This window comes from Meriones unguiculatus, chromosome 4, assembly GCF_030254825.1.
Source record: "Meriones unguiculatus strain TT.TT164.6M chromosome 4, Bangor_MerUng_6.1, whole genome shotgun sequence".
Classification (NCBI taxonomy): domain Eukaryota; kingdom Metazoa; phylum Chordata; class Mammalia; order Rodentia; family Muridae; genus Meriones; species Meriones unguiculatus.
The window spans coordinates 54884152-54905650 of record NC_083352.1 but is presented as its reverse complement, the minus strand read 5'-3'; the positions used below and the strand labels follow the sequence as shown (position 1 = coordinate 54905650).

Genomic DNA, 21499 nt, shown 5'->3' with positions numbered 1-21499 from the left:
TCTGCCCTGTGAGGTTTGTGCCCACCACCACTATTTACTTTTGTTCTTGCTGCCCCTACATTTGTAGTCTAAGAGGGTACACACTTCACTTCCTTAAATTTCTCCAACTGAAGATGTCAGGGTGTAAGGGAACCACTGACATTTCTCCCCAACTCAAAACTTTATATCTCGGTCAGCATTTTTCTGTTTATAATCTCTTAGGAGGCTTCTGCCTACTGGTTATGAATAACAACAAACAAAAAGAACTGTTTTATCATATACTAAGCCCTACTTCAGGACATAATTATGGCATCACTTGCTCCAGTTTCAGAGGTGAGAAGTGAGAGTCAGGGAATCTGCCCAACATTTATGACAATCAACAACAAGCCTGTCCTGAAAAGTACTCATAGAATTCCTCTTGTTTCTCTTGTCTCAGAGACATCCTTGCTCAATTTTCTAAGATGAATCCAGAGTCAACCCTCAATCAAAACAGTTTATAAATGATTCGGTTTTTTTTATGTAGTGGAAGCTTTGGTCTCTTTAAACATTCAGTTATGTTATATAAGCAAGTTTTTGTTTTAATCCCAAGTGTGGGATATGGCACTGCTCTTAACTGATCATTGTCTCCTGAGGGACATGGTCTGTGCCAGATGATAACAGCCTCCTGCAGCTCAGAGAGCAGTGTGGTCTTTTCCAGCTGCAGTTAGCTTAATTCTGAGGACTCAGAGAGGGTATAAATACCAGAGTTCAGAGAAGCTTCAGAGGACTCAACAAAAGAGAGAAGTCTCTTCAAGAAGACACACAGAAAGAGAAGAAGCCTGCTAGTTCTGCTGGACTGCTGGATATCCTGACTGAGATTATTATTTTTCCAAAGAACCCAAGGACCCTAAATAGCTGGAAGTAGCTAAAGAGGTCTATGTCCCATCCCTTCTAACTTTCTTTCTCTCCTACCTGTGGTGGAGGAGGAGGGGTGCGGCTGGAAAAGAGGTAGAGGCATTAAGGAACTCCAAGTAAAATAGAGTTCAAACACTAATGGCAACAGTGTTAGTTTCATTCTCCACTGCCCTTTTAAGTGTCAGTCACCAACTTCCTTTGTTTCCTAAGCAAAAAGAACCCAGTTATTCTAAGGCAGGCTTACTTTTCTAGAGTGCCTTCCTTCAGAGATACACACGGTAGAGTGGAGCCCGACCACCCACCTGATATCCATCTGACAAGTCCTTAGGCAAGACTACTACTAAATTGCTTCAGAGTGGAACTAAAATAATCTTACCAATTTTTGACAAGGGGAGTTGATACTCCTGTTTCATATCAGCCAGTTGGGACACAATTAGCAGAAAAGAAGCAAAGTCCTCTGTCACTTGCATGTTATATTCAAGCAGGGCATCACTAAAATCCTCAGGAAGGTCATCAAGGAATACCTAGAAGCCAAAGGGTTTTCACAGAGAGTTCAATACCTTCCCCAAAAATCAGAATGAAAAACTACATAATATAATTTTGTTTTCAATAAATCCACTTTTTCTTCTTTTCATGGTTTAACTGGGGTTTAAGAAATAGCAGAGACTCACAGCCAAACTTTGGACAAAGCACAGGGAGTCTTATGGTAGATAGGCAATATAGAAGGACCCAGAGAGGACAGGCCCCACAAAGAGACCAACACCACAAAGAAAAAAAATACCACAAAGCTGGGTCCAGGGGGGACTCTAGAGACAGATGCATCAAACCAAAAACTATGCATAGAAAGGACCTAGGTCCTCTGCTTAGAAGTAGCCCATAGACAGCTCAGTCTCCATGTGGGTTTCCTAGTAAGGGGAAAAGAGACAGTCTCTGACATGAACTCCGCTGCCTGCTCCTTGGTCACTTCTCCCTGGTAGAGCAACCTAACCAGCCCACAGAGGAAGAGGATCCAGGCAGTCATGGTGGAAGCTGATAGGCTAGGGTCAGACAACAGGGGAGGAGGACTTCTCCTATCAGTGGACTAGGGAAGAGGGATAGGAGAGGAAGATGAAAGGAGGGTGGGACCTGAAAGAGATGAGGGAGGAGACTACAACCAGGATACAAAGGGAATAAATTGTAAATAATAATAATAATAGAAAATGAAACATTGTTCTTATTTTCACTTGTAAAAATAAATACTCTACTCATAATATTTACTCTAATGCAACTTAATCAAAACAACTTTTGTAAAATTAGAATTGTGTCCTCAAATGCCACTGGACTCATGAGTAATGCAAAGCACCGAGGGACGCGTTTGCAGAGCAAAGAAGATAAAGCATATTTGCAAGCTTGCAATCACCTGCACCTGGTTGAGAGGCTTTGAAACCCTTACTTGTATTGACTGTGCTAACAATTATTCTTCAACCTGTACATATGAAAGTGCTCTATCTCTAATTTGTCGTAGTTTTACTTTTTCCTTTTAATAGCTAACTACAACCTAGAAAGCACCTTCTAATTTAAGACTTCCGGACCTAAAGAAATGTGCAGAAAAGAATTCTGCCTGTGTCAACCAGGCCATCAGTACTACATCATAAAGTCACATGGACATTACGAACAGACCCAACTCAAAGCACCCAAAAATAGCATGTGTGTGTGTGTGTGTGCTACAACTGATCTCATGCAAATAAATGTAACTGTTTTAATTAAATGGACAAATGTACCTTTTCAAAACTAACCAAGAAAGATGAAAATACTAAAATTGAAAAACTCTTTCCAAAATTTAGACTCTAGGAGTCAAAGGACAACTTCCCAGGTAACTTTGCAACACTTTCTAAGAGAAGGGACTGTGACATACAGTCTTATCTCAAGACATACATTCAACAATGAGGGTGGCTTTGGGGCTTAAATGTGTAATTACTGTGTGTGTGTGTGTGTGTGTGTGTGTGTGTGTGTGTGTGTACATACTAATAAGTGTGCAGGTGTTCTCCATCTTATTTTTTGAAGCAAGGTCTCTGACCATAACTGGAGTTCTCCATTAAGCCCCTGCCAGGTCTAGGGACCCCCATGACTTTGCCTCCCCAGCTCTTAGAATACATTGTGTGCCACCAGACACATTTTTTTCATTTGTGTACCGGGAATGCAATCTCAGAGCTTCAACTTGCCTGGCAATCACTTCCCCAGCCAAGCCACTTTCCAGCGCTTGTACACCTTTTCATTAATGTTGTATTTTGATGCAGTCAACTAAAGACATGTACTTTCAGCCTAGTTACCTCAAAGGCATGTTAAGTTTGAATAGATTCACAGAGCTATGTTTGAGTTACAGATAAACATTGCACTATTTCCAAAAAAGCCAGACTAGCATACAAAATACATTACTTATCCCGTATTCATGGAATCCTATTGCTGCTGAGACATTTCTGATGGAATCTGTGTACTACTATTTGATAGCTTTATCAGAAGATTTTACCTTTGATTGATAAAACTTGGTATTAGCATCTCCAAACTTGGCTGGGAAATATCTTCTTCCAAATAGATTTGCCAACACTAAAACCAGTTTTTCCATTACATCTTCTGAAAAACGTTTTGGGTCTGTACAAAACAAAAGTTCCATGCCGTATTTGTAAAAAAGGAGTTGGATCAATTTTCTTCACATTTAAATTAACCGTTGGGTTTATTTTATTGCAATAGTAGAATAACATTAGCTGCAGAAACTTCTCATCTTTGGTATTTTTATTCCTGCTTTTACCTTCATCTTTGTCTTTCCAATTACAAATTACTTCATTCTCTGATCCAGACTTTGCTCACTTTGACCCATCTCCCAATGAATGAACAAATTTATGATAATGTCTTTATCTTGGTCAATGTTCTATTGCTGCAACCATGGTGACAAAATAAATCATCATTTAATTGGGGTTTCTTTACAGTTTAAAAGGTTTAGAACATTATCAACGTGGCAGGGAGCCTGGTGACACTCAGGCAGCCTTGGTGCTGGGGAAGAAGTTGAGTTTTATACATCTTAATCATCCCTGCATCAGCAGCAGGATGACAGAGTCACTGGGCCTGACTTGACCTTTCAAAATGCCAAAGCCCACCCCAATGACACACATCCTCCAAAAAGGCCATGCCTACTCCAACCAGGCCACACCTCCCAATCCCTCTCAGTTAGTACCACTCCTGATGAAAATGCATTCAAATCAAATGTAGGAGCCATTCCCATTCAAACCACCACATGGATCTTGTTCCTGTGATTGCTGCTTGACAAGCTAACAGGGAGCAGTTTTCAGATCCATCTGCAACATCACTAACAGCTCATCCCTGCAGAGCTTCCCCCCACACACCTATGGATATTGGTGAGTGAAAGTTCTGTAATGCTCTGCAGTAAGAATTTAAAACCCACATCACTGTTCCAATACAGGGAACTTCCCATCAACTTCCAAAATTATTCTAAATTTAATCAAAATATGTAATGTTTTAAATAAAGACTTTTCAAACTTTACAATATGGATTTGAAATAAATTCTCTGACATGAATGTTCTTGCACATTTCTTAGTCGCATTTTTTTTCATTTATTTTACCATATGAATCTATTCCTTTTCTTATTGGATTTAAATCAAGCACTGAGTTATAAGAAGCGGACCAAAACATCAATAGACTCATATCCGTATCATGCACTCAACCATGCCAACTAATCTGAAAGCCCTTCCTTGAAAAGCTGAGCTGACAATATGGTGTGTGAATCACCATAATTCCTCTCACCTCCCTGCTCTGAAACATTTTTCACTCTTTTTTTTCTTATTCTCTGTGCCTATATGTGCCTTAAAATTTAATCTATTAGTGGTTTTATGGACTCCTAAGATGTCCCAGAGACACCCTTCCTCCCCGAAAGACCACATTTCCTAATCCTTTCAAATAGTGCCACTCCTTGCTGAGCATGTGTTCAAATCTACGAGCCTCCTTATTCCACTTCTTGGACAGCACAGGTTTGTAGCCACATCATAGTGCATCGTGAATTTAGTCCAACTTCACAAGTTCCCATAGTCTATCACAGTCTCAACATTAATACAGAACTCTTCAATTTAGCCTCTGGCTCTTTTTTGGCTAAGAGCAGAAAATTCTTTGCCAAAATATCATATACACATGCACACACACACACATACACAGTCTCTAGGCCACTTAATAATATTCATCTCCCCTGAAACCTCCTGGACTAAGATGTCATAATCTGCATTCTTCTTAGCACCGTTACTTCCCTGCTCTTAACTCTTTGGCCCGTTAAGCCCCACTTAAAATGTTCAAATACTTTCCTAATCCAAAGTCCACATTCTTCCTGCAAGCTGCACAGTCAAGCTTGTCACAGCAATATCACGTTGCAGGTATCAATTTCTGCCTTGTTTTACTGGGAAGAAACACCATGACCATGACAACTTTTATAAAAGAAAGCAGTTAATCGGGGTTTGCTTACAGTTCCAGAGGCTTCACCCATTATCACTATTTTGGGGAGCATAGTGGCACTCAGGCAGACATGGTAATGGGTCTAAGTAGCTGAGAGTTCTACATCAGATCCACAGACAACAGGAAAAGAGATGAGATTCTGGACTTGGCATGGGCTTTGGAAACCTCAAACCTCACTGCCCAGTGACACATTTCCTCCAACAAAGCCATACCTCCTAATCCTTCCAAATTGTCCCACTCCTTGTTGACCAAGCATTGAGCCTAGGGGGCCTATTCTCATTCAAACCACCACAGCCTCTATCACTTAGTCAACAATCTTCTCAACACTGAACAAAATACCCGAAACTTGTAGGCAAAATCTATTTTGTGTTGTATAGAAGCGTCACCTGTCAATGAAAAGCTGATGACAGAATGCTACTGGGCTATCAAAAACAAGGAAATCATTAAACTTGCAGGCAAATGGATGGAACTAGAAAAGATCATCCTGAGTGAGGTAACCCAGACCCAGAAAGACATGCATGGTATGTATTCACTTATAAGTGTATTTTAGCCATAAAGTACAGGATAGAATACTAAGTAACAATGAAGTAACAATGAGGACCCAAGGGAGGACCCTCACTCAGAAGGATAAATAGGATGGAAAATGGAAGTTGATGAAGACAGGGAACAGGTTGAGAGGGGGCACAGAGAGAAATGAAGGTGAAGGTGGATACCAGACCTGGGATGAGTTGGGGTGAGAGGACAGAGGGCTATAGAGAAGAAAGGAAGCACGGGCACAGACATCTCTGTGACAAGCTGGAGACCTAAGATAGGATAGGCTTCTGGGAAGATAGGGGGCTCCTAGTAGTAGGGTTATTTTCTATAAACCTATCAGGTTTTTTCCCCATCATGGAAAGACTTTACATTTATCTATCTATCTATCTATCTATCTATCTATCTATCTATCTATCCATCCATCCATCCACCTATCTATCTATGGAAGACTTTACATATATATGTAAATATATACACATATAATGTATGTATATATATTGTATATACATATATATACATATACACACACACATATATATTAATTCACAGAATTAGTAACAAGTAAATTATTCATTGTCAGTTTAAAATAGTACATAATGTCAGTAACTATTAACTGGTCCAACTTTAATAATAATATGAATTACATACATATGTTTGTATCTGTGTATATATTTACACATATAGTTATGTGTAAAATACATATTACACATATGTATTACATATCACATTATATCATATTATATATATATATGAATATACTACTGAAGATAAATTATTTGTATGCTAATAATATTTCAATAATACACAGACACAAAACAGAAAACACAGACGTCAAACTTACCTCTACTAATCGGCTGACAAAGTTTATGGAAAAGACCTTTTACAAGGAAACTGACAAATATGAGATTAGATGGTTCGTGGTAGTGTAAATGCGATACAAGGCCAGCAAACCCTGTAGGATTACCTTCCTGATCTATATGTCCCTAAAGAACAAAAATAATTTGTTATTTTGGCTCACAGAACTCACAGAACTAGTAACAAGTAAATTATTCGTTGTCAGTTTAAAATAGTACATAATGTCAATAAAATGGTAACTGTAAACTGGCCTAACTTTAATAATTGCATGAATTACAACTAACAATACACACTGAATATTGTCTTCTAAAGATTACAATGATGCAATGTGGCTAAAAATAAAAATCCAGGGCTGGAGAGATGGCTCAGCAGTGAGGAGAACATGCTGCTCTTCCAGGGGTCCTGAGCAGTTTTCCAGAATCCACGCTGAATGCCTCACAGTTAGCTGTAACGCCAGGATCAGGCTTCTCAAATCCTCTTCTTGTCTCCATAGCAACCCCCACCACCACCACTCACACAGATATACTCACACATATACATATGTAAATGAAATTTTAAAAATAAAGGAAAAAATCAAAGATCTGCTACTTTATAAAAATATACATAGTAGCAAATCTCTTTTACAGATACAGGGGTTGGGGAAGGAGGTTTGGTTCCTACCTGTTTCACCAGGAACTGTAAGGAATATAAGAAGTAAAGCTTTAACATGTCTGTGACCCGGGGCTGTTTGAAGGATAGCAATGAATGCTTCAGCACTGACAGTGCCTATAAAGAAAAACATTTTCAGTAATCAACACTAAGTGAATGAAATGTCTTAAAAGAGATAAAAGTGGGTTAAATTACATATCACACACACACACACTCACAGATAGATAGAGATATATCACGTATCTTTTATATATATAATGTGAGTTACAAGACCTGTACCTTTAAAGGCAGTGAAACATTGACTGTTCCCCTTTCCTCCCCTACTCTTTTCCAAATGCGCCCCCCCTGACTACAGCACACAAGGAAAAAGGGGGTCATCTTAATGGCTCCTTTTAGTGTCCTTGGTCACCCTCTGCATATATGAGATGAATAATATCATAAAGCATAGCAGCAATATACACAATCAATTAGATTTAAAACAATTTAATACAGTACATCATCTAACATAGCACATATTTCCTTTAACACATAAAAGAGAGCTGTGGCAGATGAATGAGAATGACCTCATAGGCTCATAGGCTTTCATGCTTGCTCCCCAGTTTGTGGAACTGTTTGGGAAGGATTAGAAAGTGTCAGTTTTCCATTTTGAAGAGTCTGTGAAATCCCCAGTTAGCTCTCTGTCTCTACCCTGTGGTCTCAAGATGAGAGTCCTCAGCAACAACTCCAGTACTTGCCTTTCTGCAGCCCTGCTCCTGTCCTGATTGTCACAGACAAAATCATCCCCAAACAGTCTGAGCATAAAGTACATTCCCGTTCCAGAGATTACAGTAAGTAAGTTATGTAGAGGCAAAAAAAAAAAAAAAAAGATTAAGTTTTCTATCTCTGCAATATTGTTGACAGGAATAGAAGGAGGTTGGCTGGAGCCAAAAGAAAGAAAATACTGCTTTGTTTCCAGTGTCAAGCAGCGTGGTTTTGTGTGTAGCATTCAACTTCTCTCTCAACTAGTGCTGAAGTCACAATAAAAGCAATCACTCAGATGGAAACCTGTCTGCCCTTAGGTTGTACAGTTTATAGGACACAGGAAGAATCTCTGCTGTCCCTTTAGAAACAACAAAAACAAGAAAGAACTATTCTATTTTTCATTTGTGTATACGTGGCAGTGGTGGGGTTGCTGGGAGAGTGCATGCAAGTACTCGTGGGACCCAGAAGACAGCATCAGACCTCCAGGGCTGGAACGACAGACTGTTGTGAGACACCCAATATGGGTGCTGGGAACTGAACTCAGGTCCTCTACAAGATCCACGCATGTTCTCCAGCTACTACTTATTTAACTCCAATACAATTAATAGTAGAATGAAGGGGGAAAAAAAGGTGTGACTTCTCCATCTCTTTTACAATCAATTATGAAGGGAGCCAAAAGTTGCCTTTATTACCACATCCTTCTCCTTGTGTTCTGGAACCAGAGGAAGCAGCATTTGAAAAACAGCAAAGCAGTAAGGGAGTGTAGGGGAGAGAAACTAACTGTGATTCACTGTGTCCTAAGGGTATAGACCCTGTCGTTAAAGTCACACTAGCATGGTGTGTTAGCATTTTCATCGCTACGACAAAACATCTGAGAAGAGCAATTTAAATGACAAATGATTTATTTTTTGGCACATGGTTTTAAAAATAGTTTCAGTATATCGCTTGCCTGACTCTATTACATTTGGTCTGCTGCTCAACTCACAAGCCTGCACTAAAAGGCTTCCTCCTTCTTCTACTCTTGTTCTGTCTAGGACCTCAAAATAATGGATGATATCACCTGCATTTGAGATCATGGCTGATCCCCATTCTAATCTTCCCTGGAGAGGGCTCCCAAACAATTCCAGAAGTAATGTATGATTAAATTCTACTGCAGTGCTACTAAGTAGCAAAGCTGATCCAGACACAGTGGCACGTGCTTGTAATCCCAGCACTCAAGGTCATCCTCAGCTCTATAGTGAGCTCAAAGCCAGCCTGACCTATATGAGACCCTGTCTCAACAACAATGAAATAAACAAAACCGACAATGTGAAGGTTTAACCAGTAATTCAAAAGACAAATGTTAGGTTCTCTCATAATTAAAAATATGTAATTGAGAAAAGGGGGAAATGGGACTTCCAATATGAAAAAAAAAAACACGACTGTTACTGAAAAAAGAAACTGAATAAAAAGAAGCAATTGACAAAATTTTAATTTAAGATCCTTTTGCTTAAAAAAATGCTTGAACATAGCATGACAACAGTGCTTGTGCCTAACACTGTTGAGCCGTACATACAGCTCCTCACTATACAAACAAAGGAAGTTTCATCACAAAACAACTAAATAGCTACCTTTAAATTATTTTTCAGTAAATAGAGCTTGAGAAAAAAATAATTTGAAATAAGCAAAAACAAAAGGCTCATATCAACAGGTAAGCAGAATAAAAGCCAAATTAACTGTAAAAGAAAGAGTTTAGTCCGGATGCCATAGCTAGGAGACAGAAAAAGTGTGCTCTGTGAAATATCAATACTCAAGGCCAAGAGGCAGTCAGGGCATCACAATGGAAGTTTTCTCTCATTCAGTCTGTAGATATAAACATGTTTGTATGTGAAAGCAGAAGAGAGAGTGTTTGGGCTAGGGGAAAAGAACAGTGGGAGGGGATTGTGAACAAGCCTGGAGACGAGAGTTCAACCCTTTTAACGCATGTGAAGGTAGAAAAGAAAACAGAATCCACAAAGTTGTCTTCTGAACACATGTGCTCTTTGACATTTGTGCTAATGCACACACACACACACACACACACACACAGCACACAATCATACAAACACAGAAATCATAAGTAAAATAAAATACATTATTTTATGTAATAATAAGTAAATATTTATAATATTAAAGTATTATTAAAATAATAACTCTTATTAGAAGATGTTATTTATAGAAAAGTAAAATTTAAGAACAGAAAAACAGACCAATATAATGGCTCAGTGAGTAAAGGCAGTTATCAACAAGACATACAAGCAGAGTGAGATACCTAGAACACAAGACACAAGACAGGGAAGGGTCAACAGGTAAAAACAGGCTCCTCCAAATTGTCCTCAGTTTGTTCTCTGGTCTACCACATATGTGCCATGACACATGCGGAAGGAAGGAAGGAAGGAAGGAAGGAAGGAAGGAAGGAAGGAAGGAAGGAAGGAAGGAAGGAAGGAAGGAAAGTTGAACAGACAGGTATAGGGGAGAGGGAGAGAGGGAGAGAGAAAATATTTTAAAAGAATTCAAACAATCAAGAAACTTTGGTCCAAAACAATGCTATGCAAAACTAGCAGACCCATTAGGAAAATTCCAGGATTGTCCCTTTAGGAAATAGTTTTTGATTTTTAACTGTTTATAATAATACAGAGAATTGGGAAAGAAGAGGTCCTGCTGTGGTCTGAATGGTTGCTAGATAAGGCTGAAATCTAATCTCCATGCGAGCTATCACATCAAAGTCTGAGACTTAGAAAAGAGATTAGAAACCAGAAATCCTAAGAGCATGATTTTCCAGAGGAATGGGGAACAGGGAAGGAGGGCTGAGGCCAGACAGGCCTGTGTGTTTCCTATTTAGCATGTGATATCCTATGACTTGGGACATTTCAAAAAAAAGTGTAGATGCCACCCTTCACCACTGAACCTCTGGAGTCATGAGTCAGAACAAACCTCTCTTCATATGTGGTATTATGTTACAGCCAACAGAAAATGAGCACAAGTCCTTTAGCAGTGCATTGTTACACAAATGGAAATCAAATCATCTAATTGTAGGATTCAAATTCATAGTCTCTGACCCTAAAGCATCAAGACAACATTCTGATTTTGATGTCCATATACAATCTTATAAAATGGATACAGCTGGGATACAGAGTTAATAAAATGTAACTAATAATAAAAATAAAAAATTAAAATTAAAAAATGTGTAGCCATACCTCAGGAAAAAAAATGTCTAAAAAACAGAAAGCCAAAATAATAATGTAATCATTTTGGTAGAACTAGGCATGAGCCTTTGTTTTGTTTTGTTATTCAACTTTCTGTATTTTATCAACATTCTTAATGAACTTGGATTTTGCCTTATGAAAAACTATTACTTTACAATTATAAAAAAACAAGAATAAACTGCATTGAAAAAAAAATTCAAGAGTAAAAAAAAACAATTCTTCCACTGTCTGAATGGTAGAAACAGATCATGGTTGCCATCTTTCAGTATAACACAATGATGTCTACCACACACAAAGACAGCGGTCATGGGCACGCCATAGTGCCCACCCACTCATGAATTCTGTCTGCTCCTGGAAACAAACATTTATCATTCTCTTCCCCATCTTCCTCCACCCATCTCTAGAGAACACTGAAAGGCATGAAAGCAGAGCTACCCATCCAGGCCAGTGGTGAAGGTTGAGGCCCATGCAGGGGGAAACAGCACCTTTGCCTTGCCATCCTCTGGGTCATCCGCCTTGGAAGCCAGCAGCATGAGTCTTAGGATGAATGAGATACTGAGGGGAAACTGTCCTCTCAGCTCAGGAACTTTGGATTTTATGAGTTTCTCTACTTTGGGCAGCGGGATATCAAAGAAGTAGACATCACCCAGCAGGTCTTGCCCTCGTCGTCCAGCCCGACCAGACATCTGGAAATATAGCAGAATCATGTGAGAATCACCTGTATGGTTTTCCTAAGATGGTGTAAAGAGTTTAAGCCTTTTACATTGCTTTTGAGCAAGTATGATGCACCTGGAGATTAACTAATGACTACCTTTCTACTTAAAACCTAAAAATTCATCATGTCTGAAGCAGAGTTATTTTAAATAATGTCTATCATTCTTATTATCACTAATCATACCAACTATTTGTATAATACCGTACAGACCTACACATATGTATAAAATGATATATTAATACTATGAATACATTACATACTGTATAATATATAATCGACACTTCCTGTCAATTACTTACTTGCTATAATACTTACATGTCTACCTATGACATATAATACATGATATAACAATGTATGCTATAACACTATATAATGTATTAATAATTATTATACAGGTTATGTCTAATTTGAGTGTTAGGGGATGTATCTACGTTTGAGGCTGCCAGCAGAAATATTAATTGACCATTTTTGAGAAGGTAAACTATATGAAGATGAGCTTTGCTGTCTGTAGAACATAACAGAACAAGAAGAAGCAAAAGCATAGAAAATGCTTTAATATACAAGGTCAAGACTGCTGTGAAAGATAAATGCACGGGGAGTTCAGGAAGCTCTGAGTGAAATAAATGAAGTCCTGTGTGAATGTATGTCATTGACATGGGAGCAGAAATGCCAAGGTCCCAATGCCTCAACCCCATGCGAATGTCGAAACCCCCTTTATTTCCTAAGAGCAATTGAAAAGCCTTCCTCTGGTTTGCGGTAAGATGTTAATAGTGTGTGCAGAAACTGTCTACTGTAGCTTTCTCCTCCTAGATCTTTACAAATGAAGATTTCTCCCATACAGAGGCTGCTCCTAAGGAGCTTATTCAAACCTGTCTCCTTGTTCATCTAGATGCAATAACCCTACTTCCCTGCTCAGCTGTATATAATAAACACTGAGCTTCCACATGGTACAGTGTCTCCATCAGAGAGCCAAGTACACCTGATTTCAACTTCTCTTTGTGTCTGTGTATCTGTCCTTTTCTCTCTCCCCTAACACCCTAGTTAGATCAGCCCCTGGCACTGGGCAGAGCATAGCAATGATGGCTGCACAGATTGCAGCCATCAAATACCACCACAGAAGAGTATGGAAGGTGGTTTAGAAACAAATTGTGCATCACGAGTACATAAATGTAGTAAAGATGGCTCTAGAACAGAAAACCCATGCTCAGTAAATGAGAAAAGTAAATGTTTCCCCACCATCTTTGATATGTATCCTTTTACGCAAATCACTTTATTTAGTTTGTGTGGCTGTCATGGGGTAGTGATGGTCAACTGGATTCTGCAGATGGGAGAGGAGATTGGATGTCTTATCCAAGATCACATACATGATCAGCAGTGGTCACATAATCTCATAGTCCTATGCTTCCTCAACACCAGACAGTCACCTACAGTGCTCTGCGATGAACTGGAGCATGTTAGGAAATTAATAAAATGTTTTATTTTTACTATTTCACGGCTTTATGGTATTAATATGTAGAGTAAGTTAATGCATTGTAATACCTGTCTGAAATTTAAAGCATCCAGATAGACTGAGTTTTGTGCAAACACCACAGATTTACAGGGCATATTGATTCCTAATGCGAGTGTTCCAGTAGCTGTCACCACCTAAAAAGAAACAAAACAGTGACTCCTCACACTGACATTTTGACAGAATGCAAGTATTTCCATGCAATTGTTCAAAACTGCGATTAAATTACAATAGGCAAATTAACGGACAAGAAACATAAAGTTGCAAATACAGACAGCACAGTCTCTAACGCAGTCTATTTTAATACATGCTGCTTTGAAAGCATATATACTTTAATCCATAATTGTGTGGCACAAATGTCACAGATGAACTTCTCACCACGTTTAAAATAATTATCTTCTCCCATCCCCATCTACCTCTCTGCTCTCCACATTGTTACCCCATTGTTATTGAGGGATTATAAATCCCTCAATAGCATTGTGATTTTCGGGTGCTATTCAAATGACAGAAGTGGAAGCATCATTCACTGTTGTATGCCCATAGTCGCGAGGAACATCCAGCATGTGGTGTATGTTACAGTAAACACCCTAAGTAATATATTAGAAGGGGAATTTCTCTGCGAGAGGGCAATAAATATCTTACAAGCCTACTTACTGACAATTAATTGATTTGCTAATCCACAAGGACCAAATATATCTGGGCACAGGGTCTTTTCTGAGACTGACATTCAACCAAGGACCATGTAAGGATATAACCTAGAACCTCCACTCAGATGTAGCCTGTGGTAGCTCAGTAACCAATTGGTTTCCCAAAGTGAGGGGAACAGGGACTATTTCTAACAGGAACTCGATGACTGGCTCTTTGGTCTCCCCACCCCCGAAGGGAGGAGCAGTCCTGTTAGGCCACAGAGGAGGGCTTTGCAGCCAGTCCTGAAGATACCTGATAAAACAGGATCAGATGAATGGGGAGGAGGTCCCCCCATCAGTGGACTTGGAAAGGGGCAGGGAGGAGATGAGGGAGGGAGGGAGGGACTGGGAGGGAATGAGGGATCGGGACATGGCTGGGATACAGAGTTAATAAAATGTAACTGATAAAAAAATAAAAAAATAAAAAAACAAACAAAAAAAAAACAAAACAAATTGATTTGCTAAAGTTCATTGAGAAGTGACTTAAAAGTAAAGTACGTTTTCTTTTTCTGTCATGAATTTGCATGACCACTAATCAGGAAGAGAAAAGTGCTTGACGCTTATTCACATAACCTAAATTCTTGTTTATATTTTTCCCGACATAGTGGGTAAATGCTGACATGTGCTGTCTCTTTATACTGACGGCTGTTTGCACTCTGCTTTGTAAGGAATGATACTTAGGGATGTGTAGCAACGTTTTCTAATTCTTTTATAACTGAGGTTTACGCCTCTGACAAAATAAAACATGCTCCTTTTTTTTTGTTGTTCAAAAAAAGAGTGATTGTATTCTCATTTCATTAATATTCTCCTTCATAAATTCACATTTTCAAATTTTACAAAGAAAAACTGACCCACCCTAATGAATCCTTTCCTAAAGAGAATTTCAACTAACTGCTTTTCTTTGGCAGACATGGAACTGTGGTGATAGCCAATGCCTCTTCTTGCCAAAATCTTCAGTCTGTCACCTTTTCTTTCGAATTTCACTCGACTAAACACCATCCGTAAAGTCTAAAAGAAACAAGAGATTTAGAGTATTGTTTATCTAATTCTAAATCAATCAAAAATCGTTGATGAAAACAGTATACATAATATATAATAATCCCGCCAAGTGATGTCACAGTTAGGCCTTTCCTCTAGACAACAACAACAGTCACCACAAGAAAAATCTTCCCAGTTCTTGGCATGGACCAACCCAGACTCACATTACTTCTGGAATAGAAAACTACCAAAATAGTAGAGCAAACCCCCCAAGGAAAATCCAAGACTGTGGCCACACCCACCTGAACAGGACCAAGTGACTGTGAAATTTTTGTAAAGTCCCTCCCCCCTTGCCCAGAAAGTAAAACAAAACCTTTATACGATAAGGTCAAGAAATGCCTACTTCCCACTGCAAATGACATACTAACGACCTTTAAAATACCCATGTCCTAAGGAGGAAATCCATTTCTGCCCAGAGTTATAACACATGTAAAAATCAATACTTGAAGAGTAGGGAGAACTTTTAAGTCTCTGAAAGTAAAAGGATAATACCTAGCTATTTTGATTGTACGGCTGCATATAAGACTGAATGTCAATCATCAATTAAAACAACAGATAGTAGTGAAAACTAGGCAGATTATGAAGCTGACAAAAGATTAATAATACAATGAAAATACATATGTATGTAGGAAAACATACATACATGAAAACATGCATGTGTGAGTTTGTATATGTCTGTATTTGAGTATGTGTGAATATATGCATGTGAGTGTAAAGGATGAAATTGCTTTTATTGAAACTGGTTGTATTATCAAATATGTTGTTTGTAAAAAGAAATAGTTCAAAGAAAAAAAAAGTTTAAAGATGATGGAGCAAACCAATTTTAGACATCCCAATGGCTCTTTAGTGAAATCTTTTAGCTGAAATATAGAAAGGCTCTAATTTTAAGAAATGCTGTCAGGATCTAAATATAGTGTTCTACAGGGGTCCAGTTTTTCAATAGGGCATATGACACTGAAGTCTAGAATTTTGACTCTAATATATAGACTTTATAAAAGACATAATGCAAGATCAGACACAGGTAATGAGCCAAGAGTTTGTCAAAAAGACAAGAATCAATCTCCAAATTCTAAATCCATCCTTTCTAAGTGTGGAATGCAAGGTCCTTGAGTGATGTATGTAGCAAAGGGTCCTGTCGCCACATCTCCAGCTCATGGAGACTTCCCTTATGGCAGGGATTGTATGCAGTATGCCAACACTGTCAGCATGGAAGAGGCTTCTCCAATGAACAGTGTAAGCACTGGTCCCTTATGGATACTGACCTCATCATCTATTGCTTTCTGATCAGCATACGTGCAGTCCTGGGGAATCTCCAGATTCTTCTCCAGACTCTTCAGGAGGTAATTGTGTTCAGCTTCAGACATGAGTGCTTGATCCAATCTTCTGGGGGATTTCTGGCTTTTTTCATTTCTTTAAAAAAATAAAATTTTATGAAATTAATATTTATGTCTAACCACTGCAGAACGCCCAAAGTATCCTAAGTCATGCTTAGCAACCCAAATCACTACTTCATACATTTATATTAGCATGACTCATTCCCCTGCTCCCAATTTGTTTGTCCATCAGCCCCTGGAGTCTATGGTCCCTCAAGATAAATCCATTATGAATGCGTCTTTTTTTTTTCTGTAGTGTTCTCCTCCACTGTTTCTCTTTTCCCAGATGACCTTCCATTGTCTTGCTAATATGTTGATCATTTTCTTTACTTCAGCCTTCCTGACGTATGTGTGGAAGTATACGTCCACAGGATGGAGGTATGTGTGCTCCCCACTGTGCTTTGCCAGTTAGAAGGAGAAGGGCACTGTCCTTCCTCCTTGTGATGGACACAGCAGCTTCTCTCAATGTTTGCTAAAGGTGCACAGATGTCCCATTCTGTGAGACTAAGCCTCAGCTGACAAAAGCTCTTCTCAGACACTGACTGCCTCAAAGCCTAACAATCAGCAAGGACAGTTTTTGTACTCTGGAGCTTCCAGAGGGGCCAAGTTCAGGCTTCATTCTAGCAGAAGACACACCACCTTAACTTTGCTTTTCTCTCTCCCTCCTGTTCTTCCCTGTGATTTTCTTATGAACACACCCCTTCACTAAGGCATGTACACAGACAGCCCTTTTCAGCATGGGCTACTGGGAATCGAACCTAATACACACCTCAATAGACCTGGCAAAGACACTTAGGTAATTGCTCTGTACCCTGCAGGACCCCTGAATGCACCACACATTTACAATCACGAGGGGCGTGCACACTTTTTTTGTCTTACATTTTCGACTCTTAACTATGCAAATAAAACAATACTGACCAAAAGAAAATGAAGTCACTTGTATTATACCATGTATTATTATATATCATACACCCAGAATATATCACCTGCAACTAGCATTAATTTAATGAGGGAAATGCCATGGCTATTTAGAAGGGCCCAGCCCTAAGTTTTCAAAACATGTGCTAAAGCACTTACAAAGGACACAGATTGTTGTCTAACTCAATTTACTTTTTTTTATAAATGAGGCAATTCATTAACCCAGCATCCTTTGTTCTAATGCTTCCTGTTGGCAGCTACAACCTGTCTAGCGATCCCATCCAAATCTCTCTGTGCCTGAGGTATTAGCTTGCAGCCCCCATCTTGGTCCTTTTTCAGCCCCTCCAGGGCTTGGAGGCCACACTCGTGAAGCCTCTGCTTAAGCGGCTGGCCCTGAAACTGTTTCTCTGCCATCTTCATAGATCTTGGTCATGGAGCCAACCACTGCCCCACCACAGAGATACCAGGTGCTGCGCTGTGGAAGCAGCTCATGAGCAGAACCAGTTCTCTTCAGAGGGGCAAGCTCCTTATGTTTTCCCAACTTGACTGTGTCCACCCATTCCAGGATGTTCAACTTCCCAGATTTTTGAGGAAGGCTGCAAGAGTTCTAAGGGACTCCTGTGTGTTTTACAGTAACTCCTGGGATCATGCAGCCTCCTTGCTGCCAGCCAGAACAGGCTCAATTTTTTAACCCATTAAATAAAATACTGTTCACAAATAAAAGTACTAAAGAAAATAGACAAAATGTTCTTCCAGTTCCTTAAACATGACCCCAGTAAGAGTGAGCTCTCGGTGTGCATGTTTCTTTAGGGGTTTCGCCTGTTACATAAATGGATGCAGAAGACAGAGAAGAATCATACAGTTGCTTTCCAATGCAGAAGGCCTGAAGCAAGGTCCCCATCAAGATAGCAAACACTAAATGTGTATTCATATGACCACACTAAATAAAATCAATAGGGTGTGTGTGTGTAACTAATTAAAAAAAGAGAGAATATGAATTCAAGAGAGAAGGGACAGTGAAGGAGCTGAAGGGAAAAGCATGTGGGTAAGAATGATATAAATACAATATAATGAATACATTTCTCATTAATATTAATAATAATAAATGTTTTAAAAATAGTTTAAAAGTAAAAATCCCTGGAACAATTATTATCTGCCAAGCTATGGAGATGCAAAGAAGAAAATCAATGTATGCCTCTTGTTGCAATGAAACTTGACGAGTTAGTACAAGATTCAGAGAACAGATAAGAAATTTATGAGTACACACTATGGGAGCAATAAGAGTAAAGGTATTAAAGAGGCAGAACCTATCTCCTTCTTTTCATGGGTCCTGGAAAATAAAGAGATAGAAGAATAACTGAAGTGCATAGATTCATATATATCCTAAAAGAAAGTGGCAGGAAATGAGTATAAAAAGTAAAAACAAAAATCAAACTTGTTGGAGGATCAACAGTAGCAGTTAGAGAAACAGACAGAATATCAAATGGGATAATTTACCAGTTTCAAAGTTTATAGAAACAGCTTTGTTTCGTTGGAGTGTGGTGAACCTGAAGACTCTGAAGTTTATAAAAACCATTGCAATCATTTTGGGAAAATATGAGTTTCCAACTAACACAGTCACTGAAGGAGAACCCATTTTGGCCCTGGAGTTTGAAGAACTACACGCTGAGAGCAATAACGTTCTAAGCATAAAACTGTTATTGGAAACCAGTTCCAAATGCATCCTGTGCCTCACACTCATGATGATAATACATCATGCGGGGTGGAGTGCATGGACAATGCGGGATCATGTCAAGTTCTGCAATACACGCAGACTGACAATCATGAATTAAACTGATCTTGCAGGTAAGGAATAGATGATGTTGGTCACTTGTCTTCACCCAATTCTCTTTCTAAAATTTATAAACAAAACAGTCCAAGCAGTAATTAGAACTTCACTAAAGAGCACTTTCAATGTGTCCTTACTACCAGGATATTTGGGTTATAAACACCTTTATGTGGCCAATCTTCTTCGAGAAATACTTACAATATCTTTTGTTTCTCCAAAGATTTTCTAACTTTTCGAAGTTTGTTAGCCACAATGTGAGCTTCTTTATCAGCTTTGGGAGGCCTTTTCTCCTCCTGTTTGTTTTCTAGGAATTCACAAGCATCCTCAGCACATTCTTCTACATCACCTAGTCTAAATCTAGAAGCAAATGAACATGCATTAAAAATATAAGATTCACTGGCAAGATTGGAAGAAAATAAAACACTACTATATTATGGGTGGGGATGAAAACATGTACAATCATTTTGCAAATCAATATGACAGTTTCACAGAAAATTGAATAATTCTACCTCAAGACCCAGCTATATCATTCCTGGTCATATACCCAAAAGATGCTTCACCATATCACAAAGACACTTGCTCAACCATGTTCATAGCAGCTTTATTCATAATAGCCAGAAACTGGAAAGAACCCAGATGTGCCTCAACTAAAGAATGGATAAAGAAAATATGGTATGTTTACGCAATGGAATACTAATGAGCTGTTAAAAACAAAGACATCAGTAGACCCAGTGGAGGTGAGCTCTCCATGGGCTCTGATCCATATCATCCACCACTGCAAAGTAGCCAGTGTTCAGCTCAGAACCCTCTCTGCCTAATCCTGAACTGCCTGACAATCAGGTACCACCAGGCCTGCTAACACCAGAGATAAACAGGTGGCTAGAGGTCATCATAAGAACATAAGCAACAAAACTTAGGGCCATAAGACTTCCCTGGAAACCAATAACTTAGAAACAATGAGAATAATACAAATACCTAATAAAATCAAGAGGTGATTCTTTGAAAAAAAAAATAAGATAGACTTTTTGCCAAACTAAATAAAAGGCAGAGAGATAATATCCAAAATTAACAAAATCAGAAATGAAAAACGAGAGACATTACAACAGACATTGAGGAAACCCAAAGAATCATTACGTCTTCAAAAATCCTGTATTCTGCAAAATTGAAAAATCAGAATGAAACAGACAATTTTAATAGATTCTACTTACTAAAGTTAAATCAAGATTAAATAAACAATTTTTAAAAATTCTATAACCCCTAAAGAAATAGAAGCAGCCATTAAAACTCTCTCAACCACATACACAAAAAATGGATAGATGGTATCAGCACAGAATTCTACAAGACTTTCAAAAAAGACCAAATACCAATACTCCTCAAATTATTGCACAAAATAGAAACAAAAGAAACATTTCCAAACTCATTCTGTGAGGCCAGTCACCCTGATACCTATACCACACAAAGACCCAACAAAGAAAAAGATTTTCAGACCAATCTCTTTCAAGAATATTGATGAAAAATACTTAATAAAATACTGGCACATCCAAATCCAAAAACACATCAAAATCATCATCATCCTCCATGATCAAGTAGGCTTCATCCCAGGTATGCAGGCATGGTTCAATATATGAAAATCAATCACTGTAACCCAACATATAAACAAACTAAAAGAAAAGAAACCACATAATAATCTCATTAGATGCTGGAAAAACCTTTGACAAAATCCAACACCTCTTCATGTTAAAAGTCTTGGAGAGATCAGGGATATAAGGCACATACCTAAACCCAACAAATCAATATATAGCAAGCCTATAGCCAATATCAAATGTAATGGTGAAAAATTCAAAGCAATTCCATTAACATCAGGAACAAGACAAAGATGCCCACTTTCTCCATATCTATTCAATACAGTGCTTGAAGTCCTCACAAGAGCAATAAGACAACCAAAGGAAATCAAATTGATACAAGTTGAAAGAAAGAAGCCAATGTATTACTATTCACAGGTGACATAAGTGACCCCCGAGAACTCCTATAGTTGATAAATGCCTTCAAAAAGTTGACTAGATAGAAA

The 21499-nt window shown here is 38.6% G+C and overlaps 1 protein-coding gene across 7 annotated transcripts in view; it reads right to left on the bottom strand.

The window, feature by feature from the left end:
- Ddx60 (DExD/H-box helicase 60) overlaps window positions 1–21499 on the bottom strand; it is a 103872-nt gene that overhangs the window by 11417 nt on the left and 70956 nt on the right. For all 7 annotated transcript variants that reach the window (XR_009591399.1, XM_060381840.1, XM_060381841.1 and 4 more), the window contains 9 exons: window positions 19630–19788; window positions 16575–16722; window positions 15130–15282; window positions 13621–13725; window positions 11852–12052; window positions 7414–7518; window positions 6740–6881; window positions 3380–3501; window positions 1250–1397 (listed from right to left, as the gene is read on the bottom strand). Coding sequence is in view for 6 of the 7 variants with exons in the window: in XM_060381840.1 (XP_060237823.1) it covers window positions 1250–1397; window positions 3380–3501; window positions 6740–6881; window positions 7414–7518; window positions 11852–12052; window positions 13621–13725; window positions 15130–15282; window positions 16575–16722; window positions 19630–19788 (1283 nt within the window). In the remaining variant the exon portion in view is untranslated. The remainder of the gene's footprint in view (window positions 1–1249; window positions 1398–3379; window positions 3502–6739; window positions 6882–7413; window positions 7519–11851; window positions 12053–13620; window positions 13726–15129; window positions 15283–16574; window positions 16723–19629; window positions 19789–21499) is intronic.